This window comes from Pseudomyrmex gracilis, unplaced genomic scaffold (genome assembly GCF_002006095.1).
Source record: "Pseudomyrmex gracilis isolate BER0280 unplaced genomic scaffold, ASM200609v1 scaffold_81, whole genome shotgun sequence".
In the NCBI taxonomy this organism is placed as follows: Eukaryota; Metazoa; Arthropoda; class Insecta; order Hymenoptera; family Formicidae; genus Pseudomyrmex; species Pseudomyrmex gracilis.
In genome coordinates, this window is record NW_018020665.1 from 377,318 (window position 1) to 400,079 (window position 22,762).

At 37.0% G+C, this 22,762-nt stretch overlaps 1 protein-coding gene across 1 annotated transcript; it reads left to right on the forward strand.

Annotated features, from left to right (window-relative positions):
* The first annotated feature begins 10,020 nt into the window (after positions 1-10,020).
* On the forward strand, positions 10,021-12,590 carry LOC109855107 (40S ribosomal protein S16-like). Its single transcript, XM_020428962.1, has 5 exons — positions 10,021-10,118; positions 10,214-10,258; positions 10,564-10,695; positions 12,211-12,325; positions 12,397-12,590. The coding sequence occupies exons 1-5, from the start codon at positions 10,092-10,094 to the stop codon at positions 12,540-12,542; spliced, it is 465 nt and encodes a 154-aa protein (XP_020284551.1). The 5' UTR covers positions 10,021-10,091; the 3' UTR covers positions 12,543-12,590.
* Positions 12,591-22,762: the final 10,172 nt, after the last annotated feature.

Sequence of the window (22,762 nt, forward strand, 5' to 3'; positions counted from 1 at the left end):
ATGTCAAGTGGCGAAATGGAAAGAACTTCCACATTTGCAAAACCAGAACCTAACTCAAAGATTGGAAATGCAAAACGTCACGAAATGCGAACATTTTTATCTGAATTTCTTTTAATCTACTTTAATCCTGTTATTTGAGAAGAGATGAGGTCGTCTCCACAAGTAAAGTACACTTATATCAATGAATCAATTTTACACTTTTTTTTGTCTGTTTTATGTATTAAGAGATTATTACATTTGCGAGATTTTTCTTTTTTTTTCATAAGTAAAGTAACTCTGCCCCAGAAAGTTAATTCTTTGTTTCAAATTTAATTTTTTCAAAAATTACCTATTAAATATCTCAATTCAAAAAACGAAATATATATTTTTTTTATTCTGATTTAGTTATATCACATTTAATTTCTTTTTAGATAAATTAAAAATATAAATATGATTTGTGTCACTGATACGGTTACATCTTATATGTTCAGATATGAAAAATGATATTTGTGTAGGTTTTGTATTTACGTGTTAATACAAATAAATGTTAAAATTTATATGTTAAATAACAAAGCGTCTGTTGAACAATTAATACGGTTTTGACGAATGGCCTATCGTAGAGTTAGTGACATCTGCAGTTTCCAACTCAAACGATATCTCGTTCAGTCAATAACACTCGCCGCAATCGTATTTACGAAACTTTCGACCGTTTCGACAACGTTTTACGTCGCAGAAACAACCGCCAATCGAAAAGCGATAATCCTCGAGGACGAAGAATCGACGACGCCGATCTCGCACGCCGGATATTTCATCCGCGAGTACCTACTGCGGATTACTGCAGTGACGACTATACGCCGATATAGCTTTTTTCCAGAGCTTGGCCGGGGGTGCGCATCATAAATTACAAGCAGTTTCAGAAACTGCCACGCGTAGATCCGACATAAACGGCAATCTTTTTGGTATATGCGGGCGCGCTTTCATTCTTCTCCGAAACTTTTATTCCACCCTTATAATGTTCAGCTCGCACAAACTGTTCAGCAAATTCGATATGGTGGCAAACGATATGGAATGCAATCTCCGACTTTGTATAAGTCACGATAAAACATCGTGTAAATGACATTTCCGAATTTCAATTTTGTTTTGCAATTACATACGAATTAATTGCTGTATATATCATCTTACAAACTTATTATTGTGTCACACAAAAAAAAGAATGCCTTCTGTTATATTTTTGTTGATGATATCGAGGGAGGGAGTTGTTCTCAAAGCGCGACTCGTTCTTTGAGGGGATCAAAATGCTCTCGGATCTTAAATTCTAATTCTCAAGTAATAAAAGGGTAGAAAGAACATTGAGATGACGAAGTTGGAAAAGTTCTTTGCGCACTTAGGCGAGTCATTCGAGGAACATCGGCTAAATTACTACAGCAATTTTCGGAATTAATGTCTGCAAACGATAAAGATGGAGACGAGAAGGAGATAAATCCTCTTAATTTACTATTCCACTTTTGAAAATTCGAGCGGATACACGGATTATTATGTCGATATAAACTGTAGATGCCTGTTAACTTTTGCCGTCGACACGCGCGCGCGCGTGTGTGTGTATATATAGAACAGCCGTGCGTCATTGTTGCAATTGCAAAGATTTCAACGAGCATTATTCCCTGTCATATTGATTTATTAGATTCATTATCGTCGTCATTGCATTAGCGATGATACGTGTCCGATTTAATACATCGATTTCATCAAACCGTTCGATGTTATCAGACGCTCGGCTGACGCGCCGACCAAGAGTGGGTGGCTCTGATAAATTACAATCGCTCGTTTCTCTCGCGCGCGTTCGATTACGTATTATGCAAATTTCAGTCCCGCCGTCTGATATATCAACAATTCCGCATAAAAAAAAGATTCGCTCGTCGCAAGCGCGCGATAATGCACGTTTTAATCGCTGTTAGAAGACTGAAAAAAAACATATACCGTTTCGCCGCGTCGTTTCTTCTTCGATGAACGACGAATATCAAATTTTTTATTCGCGTTGTCAAATCTCAAAAAGTTGACACTTTGGTGTGATTGCGGTTCGCTTCAAAGCTACAACGACCAACACCTAAAAAATATCAAAAAAATGTTTGCGAAACTTTCGGGTCAGGTTTTCCGTTCCGAAACTGCATCGCCGGCAGATATATACGTTCGCATTTTTTTGTCGCGTTGCGCGAGCCGTTGCTTCAGTCATAAAAAGTACACAAAAGATATTTTTTCCCCGCTCTCTAAGGCCGTGTGTAAGAAAAACAATTTTTGCAGCGTGATAGAGCCTGACCTCTCCGAGAACATATTAAAAATCGTCCAAAGTCGCGGCTTTTCGTGATTATCTTACCGTGCGGTTAACGCCATTTTCATTATTCTTTTTTTTTTTTTTTTTTTGTATTATAAGCGTGGCAAGCTATGATGAGCCAGCAAACTGCTGTTTTTGCACGATTTTTGCGGGATCACGCGAGGCGATGCCGTCTCCCGTTGCATTGTCGGGGAATAATCGCCTCTTTATGTATCAGTGAATTCTCAAAGGAGTAGCGCACGCGCGCGCGTCAGATGCACTGTTGAAACGCAATAGCAACATAGGGGAATCTAATGCCATAAGACCCGGACTTGGTCGTGTTTATCGTTGTTGTCTGTGTGCGGTCTTCTGCAAAATCCTAATTAGCAATCACATCTAATGCAAATGCAAAACTGGGTCAGTTCTAATATTAGATTCTACTAATTCCAACGAGATAAATAGATAGATAAATAGATAAATACATAGATAGATAGATAGATAGATAGATAGACAGATAGAGAGAAAGAGAGAGAGAGAGAAACATGCTCTATCTTTCAGAAGCTATTACAGTTGACAGATGTCTTTTGTCAAACATCATATTGATATTTGCTGCAGTTATGTGTCGCCTACAGGAGATTGTTCGGAATATTAATAAGCTTCTAACAATATCACAAACTACGTGTGACATGACAACTTGCGTGCTGAATACTGGTAAATTAATACTGAGCGAAAAACTTTTTTCACATATAATTTTTAATCTGATAATTGTAAATTCATCTAATTTTAGATGCAACTTAAATATTAGATGAAAAAAAGATCAAATTGTTTTTTTTTTTTTTTTTATAAGCATGTTCGTGAATTTGCAACGTGAAGCACATTTTGCTATCCAAAGCGTCTTCATCCCCTCTAATGGACACCCTTTCTTGATCATCGTTCCTTTCCGATACCCACTACACGAACTCTATTACCGCGTATCAGATAAAATTCCTTTCATGACACGCACATGGTCGTATGCAAGTCGAGGATGACGTTTCGCTCCTTCAATACCGCCTGACTAAAATATCCTTCGAGCGATAGTGATCGAGCGAACCGGGACGTCAACGTTGTGGTAACTCAATCGCGGATTTGCATGACGAGAGGAGAGTTCGCGCATACCTAACCCGAACAGTTTGATTAAATCGATGCAAAAACGTTGCCCGTAAAACGTTCTCCGTGAGATATCAGGTTGATAAAACGCGAATCTCGCGTGATCATTTGCAAAAGAAGATGAAATAAAACATTATGTAAAACCTCGATCATTTGTATCGAATCATATAAATCCCTAACCTGAGACAATAAACGATTGACTAACAGCGCGAAATACAGATGATTATCTTCCCGAACATTAAATTGATGTTTTGTCATAGTTTGTCAACTTGCTGTATTTTTGGCGTAAATTCAACCGTATTTCTCGACTAACTTGTGACTACCTACGTTGCATAATATTTCAAGCGACGTAGTGTAATAGCAAAAAAATTGAATACACGTTGCGTTAGTAATAATTGCTCCCCACACACAGTTACATCATTGTGTCCGAACGCGTGTCGATCGAAAGAGAAGATTGCGTCGATAAGTCCGTGGCAAACACGCGGCAAGATTAACGTGTCCGTTGGGTCTACATTTTATCTAAATGTATCTTCCAGCTGAATTTGCAGTTTTACGCAAAAACTACGAGAGAACGATCACGCAATTTAACACGCCCAACAACATCCATTATAGTGTATATAATGCATGCTTCGTGTTTTTTTTGGTTTGTTTTTTCATTCACTGATATAGAATGAGTTGTTTCATTCATTTCGTTCTTATAAATATATCTGTTATTATATTTTTATTGCAATGCTGATTGGTTTTTTTCTTTTAGTTTTTCGCCGTTTACTTCGCACAGTGAGTAACTTGAGCCGCTGTCAAATGTGTATTGTACTATGTATGTACACTTGAACGTGAGATACATGTAAGAGCGAACGCGTTTAATCTAGTACACGTGTTTAATATATATTTCTCAGGAAACTTCAAGATAAATATTTATTGATTGTAACTAAACTGTTGAAGAGAGCGAAGCGGACACATTCTTGTCCAGCTCGCGACGTCTTTTTGCGAATCTTTGAAGGCCGAAGGAATTTCTTGCCTCAACGAAAGCACATTTCCAGCGTAATTAAGATCGCATATTTTAACGGAAATTTTATCAGATACAACGTGTGGCATCTTTGATATCTAAAGGAAAAGCGACGTCGGAACGTAAATAAATTAAGAAATCGGAATGTTCGCTCGTTCATTTTATTAGAAACAATAAGAGAAAGAAGTCTATCAAGAGACGAAATTTGATAACTTGTCAGTTGTATGCAAAAAGAAAATGCAAGAGAATGTAAGAACAGAGGTGATTCGCCAAACAGCGGATAATGAAATTTAAATCTCTGCATGATTTTCATCTCGCTACTGTCAAATTTTCTCTCGACAAGCAAGAGATGAGATTCGCTCTCGTGTCGTTGAAGTTTCAAAAATAGCATCGAGACGTGTCAGAGAAAGAGAGAGAGAGAGATAGAGATAGATAAATAGATAGATACAGAGAGAGAGAGAGAAGCACTTATAAACATGGCAGCAATGTATCCTGTCAGAATTAAAATAAAAACTACAAACGCCACGTGCGCTACGGCTCTTGAAATTCTGTGGAAAAAATAAACTCGGATGTTTATCGAAATGTGTCATGTTGTCACACGAGAATAATGAGCGCGTTGTCTTTGCATTATCCAGAAATAAACATGACACACACAAATGATGAACAAAACAACAAAAAATTGTTGTTCTCATAATTTCCTCGTAATTTAATGACACATGAATAAAAAATAATATAAATATTTTTTATCACTATATATCCTCGCAATTAACGTCTTTTATAACTTGTTTGCTCTGATAAATACATTTATCTTAATGTAAAAACATTTTTACACTATAAATAAATAAAACTCGGATTTTTTCAGAAAAACCTAGAAAATAAAAATATCGATGAAATACATGGTTACATCGGAGAAAGTGTGTGTGCTAACCAAAAATACAACAACCCATGTTCAGACAGAGATCAAATTCAACCGCAAGTATATAATGCTCTTTTCTCATGTTACACATTTCTCTTTTAAAAACATTTAACAAACGATTCAATTTATAAATTCAATTTTGCGAAAACGAACATGTATCTTTGAAACAATTCAATGCAATAAAAAAATCTTGAATTTCCGTTTCTCGTAGAAGATAAAATATATAGGTATACATATATACGATCACATATGGCATATGCGTGCTCGGCATAGCCGTAGTAAAACCGATTAAGAAAGGAGCTATGTATGTGTGTGTACCATGTGTGTGAGTGGAAAAATTGAATAGATTCAGACTCAGTTGCGCCACGCACAATTGCAAACCTCTCTCGCTTCAAAAGCAGCGGATATTCTATAAATCTTCAAAAAGTTGATAAAATTTAAATTACGAAGTCGCGCAAAAGTGTTCTTTTCCGAAATATCGAAAATCCTGCGTTGAGAAATATACACGAAAAAAGTTTTTGTGTTTGTTTGAATTTCTTGACTTGAGAATATTCAATATCTAAATTCGGAACGTTTCAAACAGCCGACAGAAAGTTTTCTTTCATCACCACGATAAACATCTCTCACTCGCTGTCCTTCTACTTGTATTAGTCGGACGTGCGATGTTCGTCGCATTTATTTGAATTTATTTGGATTAGCATTATATCAAGAGAAGAGAAGACTGAGAGACCTCAAGGTCGGCGGTCGATTTTGGAAACGACTTGGCGTCTCTCTCGGAAGAGCATAGTTATTTAGTACAAACATAAGAGGCGGCCATTGGTGTGTAACCAGTGTGTTTGCCAGACTCAGAGACTCGGTCAATTCTCAAGGGACTGATTTCCCGCGGTGGCAAAGGTGATTTTCCAGGGTCTCATTGTGACCACATCGAATATTGTATTCGCGTTACTGCGCTCGTAAAGTCGACACTATAGGGCTATTCAGGTAATGGGAAAAATGATATTGTCTTTAAAACAAAAATAAAGATTTCTTTTAGTAATACCAAGGAAAACTCAAAAGTTCGAGGATACATATATTTTCGAGACGTAACAAAACTTTAGAAAAAGTTTTTTTTATATATTATGAATACGTCTAAGTATATTATTCTATTTATAATAATCTATTTATAATAATTGTGTTAAAAATGTATCTTTCAAGACTTTGTATAAAAATTTAACTAGTATTCTGTTGTGGAGAAAGATATTAATGGTCGTGTTTATCTAGTCGTTAAACCGTTAAAACCGTTTAAGTCGTTAAAACAGTATAATAATTTCATTACGTCGCATTGTACTTGATATTAAAAAGTCTCTTTTGACGTGTGTCGCGAAACACAAGAGAGCTTTTATCTATGCAGTAATAGAATTTCGCTAATTCCATTAAAAGTTAATTCGAGAGAACCATCAAGGTAGAAAGCCGCTTTGCATAGTAAAGCAAAGTATATGTAGGTGTATACATATCATTTTAATCACAAAACCGTTTTTAAAAATATGGGAAAATAGAATCCCGTTGTAGAGAATGGCAAAAACAGGAGCAATTTGCGTTGCCATGATGGTATTTAGTTTATTTAAATAAACAATCACTTTCTTTCTCTCTCTCTCTCTCTCTCTCTCGCTCTTAATTAGAATTTAATTAAATCTTTGAATATTAAATAGTCTAAGTAGATAAAATATGTTTACCGAATAATGAGCAGCTAATGTTACCTGAAATCGACGCGAATTTTGCAGTTACTTCATCCGCGTGTTTGCCTAATACTACAGCAATAATTACTCTTAGCTTTCCGCTCAATTGCAAGCATTATGCGTGCTCATAGCTACCGGTACATTGTTTTGAATTTCGAGAGAACATGGACGCGGAGAATTACATCGGGAAATAGAGTGGTATATGCATTCTCTCATTCGCGAGCACGGCATATAGTATTGTTGAGGAGTACTCACAAGATGCTTACGCTTGATAATCACGAGGGCAAGATTATACCCCGCATGTATGTATATGTACGAAGCACCCTATAAATTCCGATTATGGGAAGGAAAATAAAGCTCGGGCAATTAAATAAATCTCCGCGGGGTTGTTCTCATAAACCAATTAATGTTTAAAATTAATTGAGATTTATAAGTAATCCTTTTCTTTTTCGCTCTTTCTATCTCTTCTCTTAATTCAGGCTCCGCGTGTAGATAGGAACAGGAAATCAATTAAATCTCATTTTACATTAACCAATATTTATGGAAGTGACCCAAATACACACAAGCTATTTAATTTAACATTATTATAATATAATGTTCAACAAATCGCGGCCTACAACGCTTGAGACAATTTTCATGTTTTATTAGTTCAAAAGTTTATCTAAATTAACATAAACTAATTAAGCTTTATTGATAATTTTATTAATAGTTTCACATAATTTTACATATGTGTGCATCTTTGTACACGTGCGATGCAAGAGATTTAGAATAGTTCTTACGTAAATAAGAAAAGTATTACATGTACGTACTTTGTATCGCATGTAAATGTCGATAGATATTTTATCTCGTATCTTTATTCGTGTTAATATTTTATAGCGTGAATCTTATTTGGCGCAAGATACATACGTCGACGAAATGACTGGTAGATTAAACGAGGATGCATTTCGATTTTGTGTTTTACGATTTTACAAGATTGCGATTTGCACCACGCGGAAAATAAATCTATCGCAATCGCGCGCAGCTGCAGTCGACTACTTTATATCAACCGCAATCACACTACTTTCAGGAGAAACAACGTGGCAAGCTTTAGCTATCGAAAATAGTAACTGTGCTTCGCAACGATGGATTTACGACGCGAATGTTAAATGGTCTCGTGAAGCTTGAGAAACTAAAACTTGAATTTTCGTTCGCAATATCTAATAGTTCCATTATTTTATATGTCCTACTTGTATTCTATATATTTTATTAATATACTTCTTTCTTTATTTTCTATTTTGTGGCACTCTATTTTAAAATCTTGCATTTTTGTAAATGAAAGATAAATAAACATGTTTTTAATTAAAAAGATAGAGAGAGAAGGCAATAACGAGCTACACCTGATGTTCGGATAAAAAAAATTCTTCTTTAATCCGAATAATATATAATGTTTTAAATAATATAATGTTTTCAATTGCACAGCTTGATTTTTTTTTCTATTTGTTGTAATATACTAGTATCTTATTTCTTTTGTTTGTGTTTTTATTTGGTAAAATTTAAAATTATCAAATCTGTCTCCGAATATAATTCAACTATGATTTCAACTTAAACTATGTCCCGCAACCTAAATACAACATTTGCTGGAAGGAAATTAGTCAACAAGTCTGTAAAGACGATAAATGTAAATTTCCCTAGCTCTCCTTCATTTCATCTTCGATAGAGGTCTCTGAAAGTAAAAGATCTTTGAAGCAGAAAAGACTGAGAGAGACCACAGCCACATTTTAGCTGTTATCACTTTTCTGCTTGTTCGCGAGCGCCAGTGTCTACAGTGGTGGCACATCAGCAACTACGTAGCCATGTCGATACTTTTGTATAATGCATAACGCATAAGACATAAAGCCCGTTCTACATTGATCGCAAGCGCAAACACAAGGGATAGATCTCGTAGAATTGACCAATCACACTGGTCAATTGACTGATTTGATCAATACGATTAGTCAATTCTACTAGACCTGTTTTTTGCGTTTGCGCTTGCGATCAATGTAGAACAGACTTAAGAGAATCAACCAAAGCTTTCGACCTGTTCTACAATACAGTCGTAAGTCGTAAGTCGTAAGAAATTGACCAATCACAATCGATTATTCTTCTGTAATTGGTCTGTGATTGGTCAATTTCTTACGACTTACGACTTACGACTGTATTGTAGAACAGGCCTTCTAGAACAAGAAGTAGGGATGAAAACAAAAAATTGGATTGGTTGATTTTCTTATGTCTTATGCGTTTTATGCGTTATGCAAAAGTCTGTGCTTTGACCTATAGTATACTCACCGACAAACCGCTCGTGTACGTGGCTACGTATAGTTGCTAGCAAAGAGAAGAATGAGAGCAGCCAGGCCCATAAAAAAATGAGTAATCGCTTTTCTGTCCTGTGAGCCAGCGCAATGTCCATGGCACACTGGCAACTACATAGCCATGTCCACGACCGACTTGTCGGTACGTACGTTATACACAAACAAAAATGGTTCTATTTCGTGTTATGTGCGAGTGCGTCGGTATACAGACTTGTACATCGATAAACCAAATTCAATATTCGTCAGCTCTTGGACGAGATGAAGGGCAAGAGAATCTTTTTGTATCCGGCACAAAATATCACACTTTGCAGTAATAACAGAATTCTCTACAAATATTCGAAAATTTTACTCAAGTTTTTCTATGTAAAATCAAGTATTAACACATTTACAACAATAACAAATTATTACCTTTAAATTATTACCATCAATAATAATAGAACCGCACGGTTGTGGATATAGCAAGGAATAGAACCAAGTCCAAGTTTGAACACAATGTTCGTATCGACAAGTCGTTCATGAAGATGACTACATAGTTGTCAATGTGCACCACCCATGGACACTGCGCTGGCTTACAGGACGGAAAAGCGATTACACATTTGGTTATAGGCCTGGCCGTTCTCACTCTTTTCTCTATAGCTTAGTTCGGTTCTTTGAGCCATATAAGCACCAAACCAACCAAACCTCACTCTTTTCTCTGATGATACCAAGGGACAAAATGCAAAAGGTAAATTTAATGTTCTAAAAGCAAAATCATAAAAGAGTACTAAAACAGAGTACCGATTGTGTGTAATTCTATAATATATATATATTTTTTTCTAGAAACAAAAAGAACCGATTCATTCCGTGCAGGTCTTCGGACGAAAGGTGAGTGGTATAGCGACAAGACTGATTGAGGTTATGTCACCGCGTGTTTCTACGCTTACAAAAAGTATAATGCGAAATTTCACATTCGGATCCTTAGGAATAATTTATGCAATAATAGCAATTGGATTCCTAGGATTTATTGTATGAGCCCATCATATATTTACAGTAGGAATAGATGTTGATATACGAGCTTATTTCACCTCAGCAACAATGATCATTGCTGTCCCTACAGGAATTAAAGTCTTTAGGTGAATTACTACCTTACACGGAACTAAAATAAATATAAAATATTATTTACGTTTTAGAAAAGCGCGACGGCAGTTGCTTACTGCAAACGTGGTCGTGGAAATCTTCGTGTCAATGGCCGACCGTTAGAACTGGTGGAACCACGAGTTCTTCAATACAAATTGCAAGAACCTATCTTACTCTTAGGCAAAGTAAGTGAAAAATAAAATTATGCGGGTGGAAACATGATTTACACCTGCTGATCTATTCAGGTCTTTTTGATTCAAAATAATTTTTATTTCTTTGTTACATTTTTGTGTGATGAGTGAATGTTCTGGCTGATGGATATATTTTTTATTTATATTATTTGTTACTTATATCTTTGAATTTTTAAGAATAAAAATGTATGACAGTTTATTTTGTTTTTATATATCTATAAATATATATAAAATAAAAAGTTGGGTTATATTGATCTAACAAGCAGTACAACTGTATAGTAAATTCGAACAGAACAACAAGATTAAATTGAATTGCAACTTATTAAATTAAAGCTCTCAAAGCTCTGTGATAACTGAACACAGGATTAATTTCTCTCACGACTTTGATTGGAACAGAGTTAAGATACTGGACACAGAAACATCTTATCACAAAAGGCTTATCTCTGAAACATTGCATATTAAACAACAAAGTCACGGTCTCAACTTGCAAAGTGACACAGAAAACTTAGACAAATCGTATTTACCTTTTGTAGCTAACATAGTATAGTCTCTCTAGTGCGCATGATTTTGTTTTCTTATTTTGACACTTTTCGTGCGTTTTTCCTCAGTTGCTACTGAGCATCTCGTATAACATTGTATTGTTAAATGTACATCTTTGTGCGAAGATAATAACATCAGCGTATCTGTAAGTTGTTTTCTTATATTTAGCGTATGTATTTGTAACATTTTCTCTTAATAATTTTTGCGAACATCAATTTTTTATTTTTTATTTATTTGTTTCATTGTAGAATATATTGATAAGAACTTAAAAAGAAGGTCGAAACGTTTATTTTTCACTCATGATTTAATAAATCACTTTCTTATACATCTACACATCAACACCGTTGTTATGCTCTGACTGCCTTTACCACACCATTATTAAATTAATGTGATAAAAAGAGTATTATTGTAAACTCTCTTTACCTTAAAGGTTCTGAATTTGTTACTTCTTTTTAGTCACATTTTCTATTAATCTATATTAATGGTTAACATGTTCCATGCCGCGTGGGTCGTATACGCCCCACTCTAGACTTTCCGTTTAGGCCATATACTATTTTTGCTATTGAGTGTGACATTATCATAAAATATTTTCTAAAATCATATTGATGCCTAAATATCATATACAATATAGTTATTACATCGTGGGCATTTAACTACTATTTTCTTGATAATAATGATTTCTGCAATCGTAGAAATATTATGAAACATATGTTATAAACAAAATTGGTAGTCTCAAAAGCGTGGGGCGCATACGACCCACGCGGTGTGAACGAAAAGTCATCAAAAATCGGACCGGCACAGAACGTGTTAAAAACTATAGATGATGTCTATGTATTTTGAATTTGTCAATTTATATGTGTGTATATATATATATATATGCACACAATTAGAACTGAAATATGAGTTTGTAGAATTAATTGAACTATTGACTTAGTAACTATGAAAAAGTTTTATTTATTTGTTTAATAGGAAAAATTCTCTGGAGTTGATATCAGAGTAAGAGTAAGTGGTGGTGGTCACGTTGCACAGATCTATGCTATTCGTCAGGCTATTTCTAAGGCTCTCGTTGCATATTATCAGAAGTGTAAGTATAATTGTAAAATCATTATTATTTCACTATTGAAAATTGATGATAACGGTATGTTTATGTTTTAGATGTTGATGAAGCTAGCAAAAAGGAAGTAAAGGATATTCTTATCCAGTATGATCGCACACTTCTGGTTGCTGATCCTAGGAGATGCGAACCAAAGAAATTTGGTGGTCCAGGTGCCAGAGCACGCTATCAGAAATCCTATCGTTAAATGTACATCTTGGATTACATTTTATTTAATAAAAAAATTTTAAATATATATGTGTGTGTGTGTGTGTAGAAATGTAAAATATGATAAATAGGATTTGATCAATTTGAGACAAATATTAAACTCATGATAATATCTTTATCTTTTTGAGACAGCGATCGTTTTTATCGTAAATATCTATACATAAATAGATGCGCGTTTGAAACTTTAACATACCGATCTTTTGCGCAGTATGAAACAAAGCGGTTTTTAAAAAGATGGTTTGAAACTTTTTCTTCTGAAGCAATTTGTAAACAAGTCAGTCAGCGCTAGACACAGTCGCGTATGACATATTCAGACAGTGTGAAATTTTATTTCTTGTTCATCCGCTTTCTCTTATATGTATATGTTCATTTATCAACAAAAGAGGATCTATCTCTGGTACTCTTCTTGTTAGAGCACAAAAACGCTAATACTGATTTTTAATCTAATAATCATCTTGAGATGTAGACGCTTAAAACGCGATTAGACGCGCAGCAAACTGCCTTGTTATATCACTTTTAAGAAAATTTATCTTTTAATTAAATAAAATGTAGAAAAAATTAAATTTAAAATGAACATTCTATATTTTTCATAAGCATTTTTATAAACATATCTTTGTTAACATTTATATACCAAATGGTCGCCTAAATAAACATCCAGCAGCGCTTTTTGATAAGTTGTCGGAGCGCGTAATAGCGCGATCAGCCATTTAGAAAAAAACTTATGATTATCGAAATAAAATTTTAAAAAGTAATTTTTTTACGTATTTTAAACTATAGATATTCAAAGATATTTTTATTGTTGGCATTTAAACGTGATCTTTGTTCCGTGCATTCCCTCATTTCGATCAGCACCTAGGCGAAGGTAATGACAACGACGGGATACGAGGAGTACTCTCGGGCTAAGAATTGGAGCCCGAGAACTTCACTCGGTCGAACCGGCACGTGCGAGCGGAAATGCAGGGGCCGTAGAAACGCAGAAATACAGGAGGCAGTCATTTGACGGTCTGATGGGATATCGCCGACGTGGATCGCCCACCGTCATCCACACGGCCGTTTCTCTGTGCTCTTCACGTCCTTCTCTTCTCCATCCTCCTCGTCTCCTCTCCCCAGTGGCGGATTCAGTAAAAGCGAATTGAAAAATTAATGCGTAATAAAACCTATCCCTATCTAACTTCAATTTTTATTTAATAAGAAAAGGAAATAGTTATTTGATACGTTATCATCAATAAAACTTAGAAAAAAATACTTTAATAACTACCTTAGAAAAGTTGTTACACTTCGAATTTCTACACGATATGACGAACAACAATAAAAATCTAGTTTTTAGAAAATTTTTATATCTAATTTTTTTAAATATAAAATGTAGACTTTAAATACATTCTTCGGCACTCGATAGCTGTAGAGTTTATTGAGAATCCGCCACTGTATTTTCGCGATGTCGCGTTCTTCTTCGTCGCTCGCGCGAAACCTCCGCTGTTCTCCCCGTTCCTTTCTTCTCTTCTTGCGGTCGATTGCGATTCGCCGGTGTAACGTGGCGCGTTGCGCCCTGTGGTTACTTCAATTAGGTGGAATCATAGTTACGTAGACTGGCGGCTGTGCGCTGGCCGGCACAGAAGGTGCGCCTTGGTCACGGACCCCGTCGCGGACGTGCCTCCGGACTCCCTTGACATTATCGCTAATCATCTCGAATCGATAGCCGCGTCTACGCAAGCCAGAGATATAGCTATAAAGGTGTATGCCGGACGTGCGCTGTAATGCAACCAGATGCAACGCGCGGTTGTAATCCCAGTAATTGATCTATCGGGACGAGGGAACATTTTCGCGAAATCGCGCGGCGCTGACGAAAATTCTCGTCTTAATTAAAAGCGAGCCGCGGCAATTGGTTAGATAGACATTCCACGAGGCGTTTCGATATCTTTGAATTTTTTATTCTATTTAAAAAAATATAGTGTATATTATTCTTAATTTTTTAAAATTGTTTTTTTTATTAAAATAATGTATTTTAAATTGTGTGATAAAATTTCTTTCTTTTTTTTTCTTCGTCAAAATTCTCAGGTTAAAATCGAGTTCGGTACACCCGGATTCCTCGATCCTCGCGCGCGTCTCAGGATCCAAGAGTTATTACACGAAAACAGACGAGCTTTCGTAACGATCTAATAAAACGAGCCGCCGGGGCCACCTGGTGGATGCAGCCACACCGAGGCCCCCCGGGCACGTTGACACAACTCATTTTTACGCGATGTCCCGTGCGCGATGGGCGGCCGCGCTCATCCCCGCTGTTTATGCTGCTTTATACCCCGGCGTTGGTCATACCACCGCTCGCTGGGCTGAGTAATGGCGCGAGATCTGTGCCGTGGTCGCCAAGGGGATGTCCCGGCCGGAACGCGAGAGATACCATCGGAACTTGCGCGTAGATCTCTAAGTCGCCCGTTGCGACGTCCCGCATACGTGCCATCTCGACGAAATCGTGTTGCTCCCTTCGTTAGGGCCGCGCGTCCTGCTGGTACCCGGAGTTTTTGCACTGCAGTTTTTGACCTTATGGTTTTAATGTGCGCCAGTTTCTTGCAACTTTTGAAAAAGATTATTTTAATTAGATCAATTGATTCTTAATGCATTGTCAGACTTCGAACAAATCTATTTTTACTTCTAATTTCTAATTTTACTTTTAATCGATATATATGTATATCTAGTTTAGAAGTAGAATGCAAAGAAGAATGTTTATATAATATTTACGCAATTAGATTTGCGCAGCAAATGTAATTTAACTATGATCTCTTATTTTTGCTCTGATCTCTCTTATTTTTAATCTGATTTTCTCTTTGAAGACGCTTCGCATTGCTGTGTTCGAAAGTTTTGATCATAAATCATGAACGCGCGTTGAGCAACAAAGTTGGAAGCGAGAACTTTCAACAAGTCTCCATTTTCGCGCAAAGCTTACGCTATTGCCGCTAAATATTCGCATTTTGCAACCGAGTTATCTCTCGGACGCAATTTCCGCGCGAAACTGATCGTTATCGCTGATATCTACAACATTGGCAGTAATGATCTATTCCGCGTGGAGATGAAAACGAAATCACTGGATTGTAGGATGCAAATTACTAGCATTACTGTGAGACCCATTTTCAAACTACTGCAATCATCGCAACTACGAGAGAGGCAGCTGTTTTCTTGCGTATCGTGTTTTTTGAGAGTCATTCTGAAGCACAGTGAGAAGAGCGCTGAAACAATGACATTTTTTCATTCACGGAAAGTTCGCGAAAACGACCTTTGTAGAGGCTTTTTGTAAAACAATTGCGATTTTTACAAATTGAAATTAATGTTCCGATAATCTTTGCAAATGAAACTGTCGATTATCCTTAATACATTTCTGTCTTTTCATTTTGTGTTTCTCTCGTTTTTCTCTCGGGAGTGGCGACGGTTGCAAGCACGAGAGAGTACCGGTTTCTATACCGACTAATAAAGGTTTAATGAATTCACCGGTCTCTCTGTAATTCCATTCTGTCGCGCTACCTAATTAATACGGAATCCGCGGTAAATCGACAAGAGCGTATTCGAGAGCGAGATGCAATTATCATGATAAAGTTGATCGTAAATTTCTTGCAAGTGATTTTATGACTTTATCGATTCGTACACGAGAAAAGTCTCGTTCTTTTTCTGAGCTGGCAAATAGAACATTTCGCACAACGCGATAGCATCTCACTGCTTTCCGTTAGTGGCAATAATCAATTTGATGTCTTTTTTACATCACTAATTCGGACGCGATTTTATACCTGAGAGAAAGATTAGCATAAGATTTTCACTAGTTATCATACTCAGATATGATCAGAAAATTGCACGTACCTATCACATATTTTTTCATTTCTTAACCGCGTATCGCAGAAAAATATTGAATATAATGAATTGATTGAAACTTTCTAAACGTGCGCTTCTATATTTGCTACATAAAATAAATTTAATAATAAATTTTCAAGAAAACATACATTATTAATTTATTCATGTTTTGAGATTTTTTTGTTAGTAGCTTTTCACGAGTTTAAAAGCATCTGATAAATAGGTACATCATATTTGATAATTATGTTGTCAAAAAAGTAAGATACTTTTCTCGAGATTTACTCGTTACGAAATGTTCCTGCGTGAGCGCATCGCGCAAAACTGCGTGCATGTGCAACGATACGTATGCCCGACTGTAATTATTCTTACACACGCGAGCAAAGTATTGCGTGCAAATTTGTTGTGTGAACAGGATTCCGCGCTCGCGGAACACACGTTACCGCGGAAAGGATCTCCTTTAGATCTTTGCGCCGCGGCCAATAACGAACCGAATCGTTTTACTTCTACGTTCCGTGTATACATAACAAACAACTGCTTGTAAATTTCACGCTTTGCACACGAGCGAGAATTATTCATACGTTTTTTCATCATTCTTCTTAGATCGCGCAAAAAAAAACTTAATTAACATCAGTACGGTCTTGTGCGTCGAACGACGCTATAGAAAGTTAAACAGCTTTTTTCGCGCCTACGCTCATACATGCCGCATTAGTTATTTGCAGACAGGGCATGATGATACATCACGTTGCATAAAAACTCATAGTAGAATATTTTTATATTACAAAATATGAATAATATAACAATATATATATATACATACGTAAGTATCATCGAGAAAGTATATTCTATTGTATGTTAAAAATTTTTTTTGTTTACTTTTCCCCAAAATAATAAATAAAAAAAAATTATGTGTACCAATAATAAAGTAAATAAAAAAACAGATAGCAAATAAAGTGAATAAGAGAATGATTATCAAAGGGGGTATTACATATTGCAATGTTGCAAAATTCTTTGAGTAAAGCGATGCAACGCAATACAGCCGTAACGTTGTTGCACGTGTGCATTTTACGAAAGCACCACGTTATGTTTGCTGTCTAGTTGCAACGTTTGGTCATTTTGAGACACCCGTTCAGAATAGACACCGCAGATATTACATTGGTAAAACTGTGCGGCACACAATGCATCAAGCGACACAAGACATCGAAATCTCGAAGTCCCTGCTTTTTGACAAACGATCGTTCTGCTGATGCACGTTCTAAATATGTTTCCCTCTTTGGAATTGTCATGTCAGAAAATTCTATCTCGCATGTTTTACAGATATATCTTTATTTCATCAAAGATCGCTTTTTTTTTCCAAAAGTCACAGCGCTGATAAGCAATCAATATGAGAAACCGTTCTAGAGTCCTTATAAATTGCAATAAAATTTAATATCTATTAAATTCCCGATGAATCCGCGCGATCGTCATTCGAAGGTCCACGTGGTCGCTGCGCTTTTATTTCTCGATCAGTCAGGATCGGAGTCTTCGAGTGGTACAGACTCCCCGCGGTTTTCTCTCAAAGAAAATCCAGATCTGGACGACGAGAATGACAACGACGACGACGACGAGCGATTCGTTGTCAGCCGCGCGCGCGCGCCCTTGTGCATGGAAGCGTTTGAGCAGGACACAAGCGTGTGCGTGCGATCGGCAACGGTGATCAATCACCTTTAAACCGCGGTCGTACAATGCGTGTCGCGCCACCAGAATCTGGTCGCCCAAGAGAGAGAGCTATTGTTGCCACCCACGTTGTCTCTCGAGCCCTATGTCATGGCCCCTGCCGACGTTTCAACGTTCGAAACCGAAGGCGAAGCCATCAGTGTAATTCAGGCTTGCAGTTTCGATAGATGATGCAGCCCTCGCGATCTAAGATATCCTCTTGCGCGCAATATCTGATGGAAAGATGCGCGTTCCAAGCGAATTTTCGATTTGCGCGTGTGTGGTCGAGACCTGAGTCTCTTTCCCACAAATAAAATAAGAATCTTTTAAATATTATTCAAAGAAATGTATTATAATACAAATCTTAATCTCTGTGTGTTCGGAAAATTAGATAATCAGGATAATATGTATAATATATATAGGTATTTAGAGTATGTACTTTTTTATAGCTGCCGTGAACAGAGTATTGATTGTCTTATGCGTGATTGAACTTCGAACGAATTTCCAGGTTCTGTTTTATCTCTCTTTTAAAATTTTAATCTTTATGACTTGGGTCTATGACTCTTAGGGTTTCAATGATATTTACGAGTCTCTCATACTCTACGAAAATTCTCTCTATAAAAACTTTATCTTTATAACATTTGATACAAAAATAACGTCAAATTACGATTTAAATTTTTATAAAAATTTGAAAAAGTTAACAAAGTACAAGCGAAGGACGTTTCTAGTGCGCTAGAAAGGACGAGTTTGAAGAAAGCTGAAGAACGGAGATCTAGAAATCGCGGCGCGTACGTACGGGATACACGATAATCATAAATCGCCGCGGCCAATCCAAAAATCTAAAGTTTAGATAAGAGGGTATAAATATGTGGAAAACGTTCCCACGGGGGACCCTCGCTGGGATATCAAAAAGGGAAGACTCTCCCGGTCGCTGAGGAAGATCGGAAAGAGGGAGATCGATTTTTTTAAAAGCTACTATGTATTCGAATACTAAAAGAATGGACATCATAAAAACCGGAAACGAAATGTGACCTTTTGAATTATTCTGAAACCAGCCACGCGATTTTCACGAAGAGCGGCGATATTGCTTTTCGTTCTGATATATATGTATATATATATATATATATATATATATATATATATATATATATATATATACTACACACACACATATATATATATATATTAGACTCAAATATACTATAACAGCTAAATATTTTCGATTGCTGAGCGAAATCTTTCAATTGTGGCACAGTTGTTTCGGAATATTTGAATAAAACAATTCTTGAATCGACGAGCAAATCAGTGGATAGAAATTTACATATAGTTTTTGACAAATGTTACGTAAACTAAAGAAATTTAACAAATACTAGAAGAAATAAATATGTTGAAAAAATAATTGTTTAGTGCGTTTCCGATATTTAAATATTGTCGCATTGTTTACGTTGCCGCGACGGACGGTGAGAAAACAGCAGCGCGTGCACTCTAAAAATGTATTATCAGAAACCGGGTCTCTGAGCTTAGTCCGTATCTTAAACGTCGATCCCGCTAAGTGCAACATTTTGTGCCGTTTTGAAGGAAGCGCCGGCGACACGTGCCACTTGTCTGCGGCGTTATCAGCCGGAACGTGGGTAGCCGTTTCTGGTATAGCAGAAGCCAAACCAGCCAGCCACTCGACCGCGTCGAGACAGTTTTCGGCAGCGATCGTGCGCTCGTGTGAGCGTCGTAATCGCGGTCCAGCTCCTCGTATCGACTCTTTATAGTCTCCTTTAAACAGCCGACAGGCTTTTAAGAAGATCAGACGACGACTTTCTCGCCGTCGCGCGAGAGGAGACGTTATCGCCCGCGTCTGCTACGTCGCTTACAAGTTAATACTCAAGACAAGCTTTAGGTTTTCCTGAAACTTGTGATGTCATCCATTTATTAGATTATCTCTAAACGTTGTGTTTTTTAATTATACACTTTTATCAAAAGACGAGAAGAAAAGCGGATCTAAGAGAAATAAATAAAAAATTTTTTTGTGAAGTCTGTGATTGGAGAAAATTTCTCGCACTTTCTGATTTTATATAAATAAAGTTTCTGAAATATCTTTGCGTTATATTCTATCTTAGCTTTCGATTAAATGATTGATTTAATTATTGATTAATCTATTCTTTTATCAGATTTTAGGTCAGAATAAAAAATATCTCACGTCTCATTTATAAAAGAACATTTGAAGGAAATTTATAATCTGCGATAAATGTATGTCTATTTTATCTTGTGTTGCATAATGTCGATGGGAATTTTTTCTGAAGCTTTTACGAAGAAAAAGACCGAGCGGGCTAGGTAAAGTGACAGCAGTAGTATGCGATGGCTGCATCGATCGAAAATACGAAGAAAGCTTCACGACTTTGCGCGATTTCCATGTAAAACCATGTACAGATTCGATCACGCACGCACTAAGTCGACACATTCTTCGTATCTCGACAAATTATTGTTTCTTTATTGTGCAATTTTAAAATTTTTATTTTACATTATTGTTGTTACGGTGTTTCTATAAATTTTGTTCTTATATATATATATATATGATATTTCTCTTCTTTGTATAAAATTATTTTTATATATATTAATTATATATGTATATAAATGTACATTGTGTTTTAGTACAAACTTATTTATATGTGTATATAAATTGTGTATTAACACAATTTACATTTAACCTATAAATAAATTAACAAAATTGTAAATATCTTTAATTCAATTTGATATTGAACTTATTACAATTTTAGTTTGATGATAGCCTTTACTAAAATTTACATAAGTCTTTATTGGGAACGTGCAGTACGTGTTTCGGGAACAACGCGCGTGGATGTGATTGTGCATGTATCGCGGGCGCGTGTCTCTACCTCGCAATTTCTAACGAAATCGCCGGTGGCCGCGAGAGGAAACGCTCATTTTAATACAAATTGTTTTGGCTCGAGAGCTATACGACACAGCCACATGTCGCAGGGGCAACGTTGCCGCGACCCTTGTCGTCATTACCAGCCCCTCCGCGAGTGAGCTCACTCGATCGGTAGCGTCATATGGCGAAACTCCGAAGCGGACGTTTAGCGTGGATAGCGTGCTTCGCGACAGAGGTTGCGGTCCAGCAAAGTCGAATTTCCAATCGATTACCGTTCGCTACGACGATCAGTTTAAACCGCACAGAATGGAGCAACGTCATAACACTTCGAGTTAACGTACGATAGTGTCTTTATAATATTTTCTTCGAGGTATTTGTTAAATCTTTAGCAATACTCGCGATTAGAAAAGAAATCTTTTTTAGATCAAAAAGTCTTTTGATCTTGAGAGCCAGCAATTACCACTGATTTTTTAAATCAAAATAAAATTTAAATTTGTAGTTTTAATCAGTATCTTCAGACAGCGAGCGAGAGAGAGAGAGAGAGAAAAAAAAACTTGATCTTATAACTCTTTTTGATCTATTTTAGAATATAGCGTTTAAATCGTTTTATTTGAGTGACGGTTATTTCTCTCGTAGAAGACAACCATATTCTAACCCGTGTCGACAGCGTCGGAAACATATAGGAAGTGCAGGTCAGTATTGCGAGATAGAGTGCAGTTTGCGGAGCCAGAAGCGTTCGCCCTAGATTTTTCCAGGAGCTCATCAGCCCTTCTCTCTGGCAGAGAGCACAGAGAGGCGCGTATAAAGTCCCGTCGATAAACTCCCTGCGGCTCGGCTTGCAACGCCGTAAGACGAAGAGATTTCGAAAGAGGGCGAGAGAAAGAAAAGGAGGGTGTCAGGAGGTGCACGAGGGAGGAAGCGAGGGAAGTCGGAGTGCCTCATCAGGCTGATAACCCACGAGAAGCGCGTGTCGCCCACTCACGGTGATTGCTGCCACCAGCCTTCTTCCCCCTTCGTTCCTCTCCCTTCGTCCATCCCGCCGATAGTTCATCGGTATCCCTACTCGCGGTTCTCGGTGCCCCCTCTTCGGGTTCGCTCTTTCTCCCCCTATTCAAACCACGGCCCTGCCTCCTACCACCGGAGCTGCTGGTAACTGCTGGACCGTGCCTCCGTATCACCTTCTGCTCTCGAGAACCCGGATCGTCCACCCACACAAATGTCTCTCTCTCTCTCTCTCTCTCCTCTCTCTCTCTTTCTCTGTGTTTCGCTGTCTTGCTCTTTCGTCCTTCCAAGTTTTCTTCCTTCCTGGCGAGAGAGCAACCAGCGTCGTTCCGTATACGATTAGATTACAATACGAGAGAAGCCGCGCTGCTTCCCAGCACCCGTGCGCCACTGTGATCCAGGCCACGAAATGCGACGCCGCGTACTGACACGTTGCGGGTTACGCTACCCCGTATCTCCGCAAGCGACATCGTTGTCACTACCACCGTCGGCGAAGCCGAAACTATTGTCACTATCGCGATTTGCATCGTATTCGAGAAACTTGTCCTACAGATGTCAATAAACTGACATCTCTCTATTATCGACGTCATTAATTATTAGTAAGACGCTATTATTACATCTTGATTAGGAAAATTAAAGCGAGAAAAAAAAGATTTAGAATTAATAAGATATAAAATTATCATATTTTTTACATTTAAGATGAAATCGTGGTAAAAAATTTCAAAACCCCAAGGAAATTACAAAAAACGGAGATAAGAAGATAAAGACTTACTCGCCATGTTCAATTAAAAAAC

Bases quoted from the DNA above. Each gene is read 5' to 3' on its own strand.
- LOC109855107 (XM_020428962.1), top strand. From the start codon at position 10,092: ATGATACCAAGGGACAAAATGCAAAAG. The intron at 10,259-10,563 runs GTGAGTGGTATA...TTTACGTTTTAG, and splicing joins TGCAGGTCTTCGGACGAAAG to AAAAGCGCGACGGCAGTTGC. The intron at 10,696-12,210 runs GTAAGTGAAAAA...TTTGTTTAATAG, and splicing joins CTATCTTACTCTTAGGCAAA to GAAAAATTCTCTGGAGTTGA.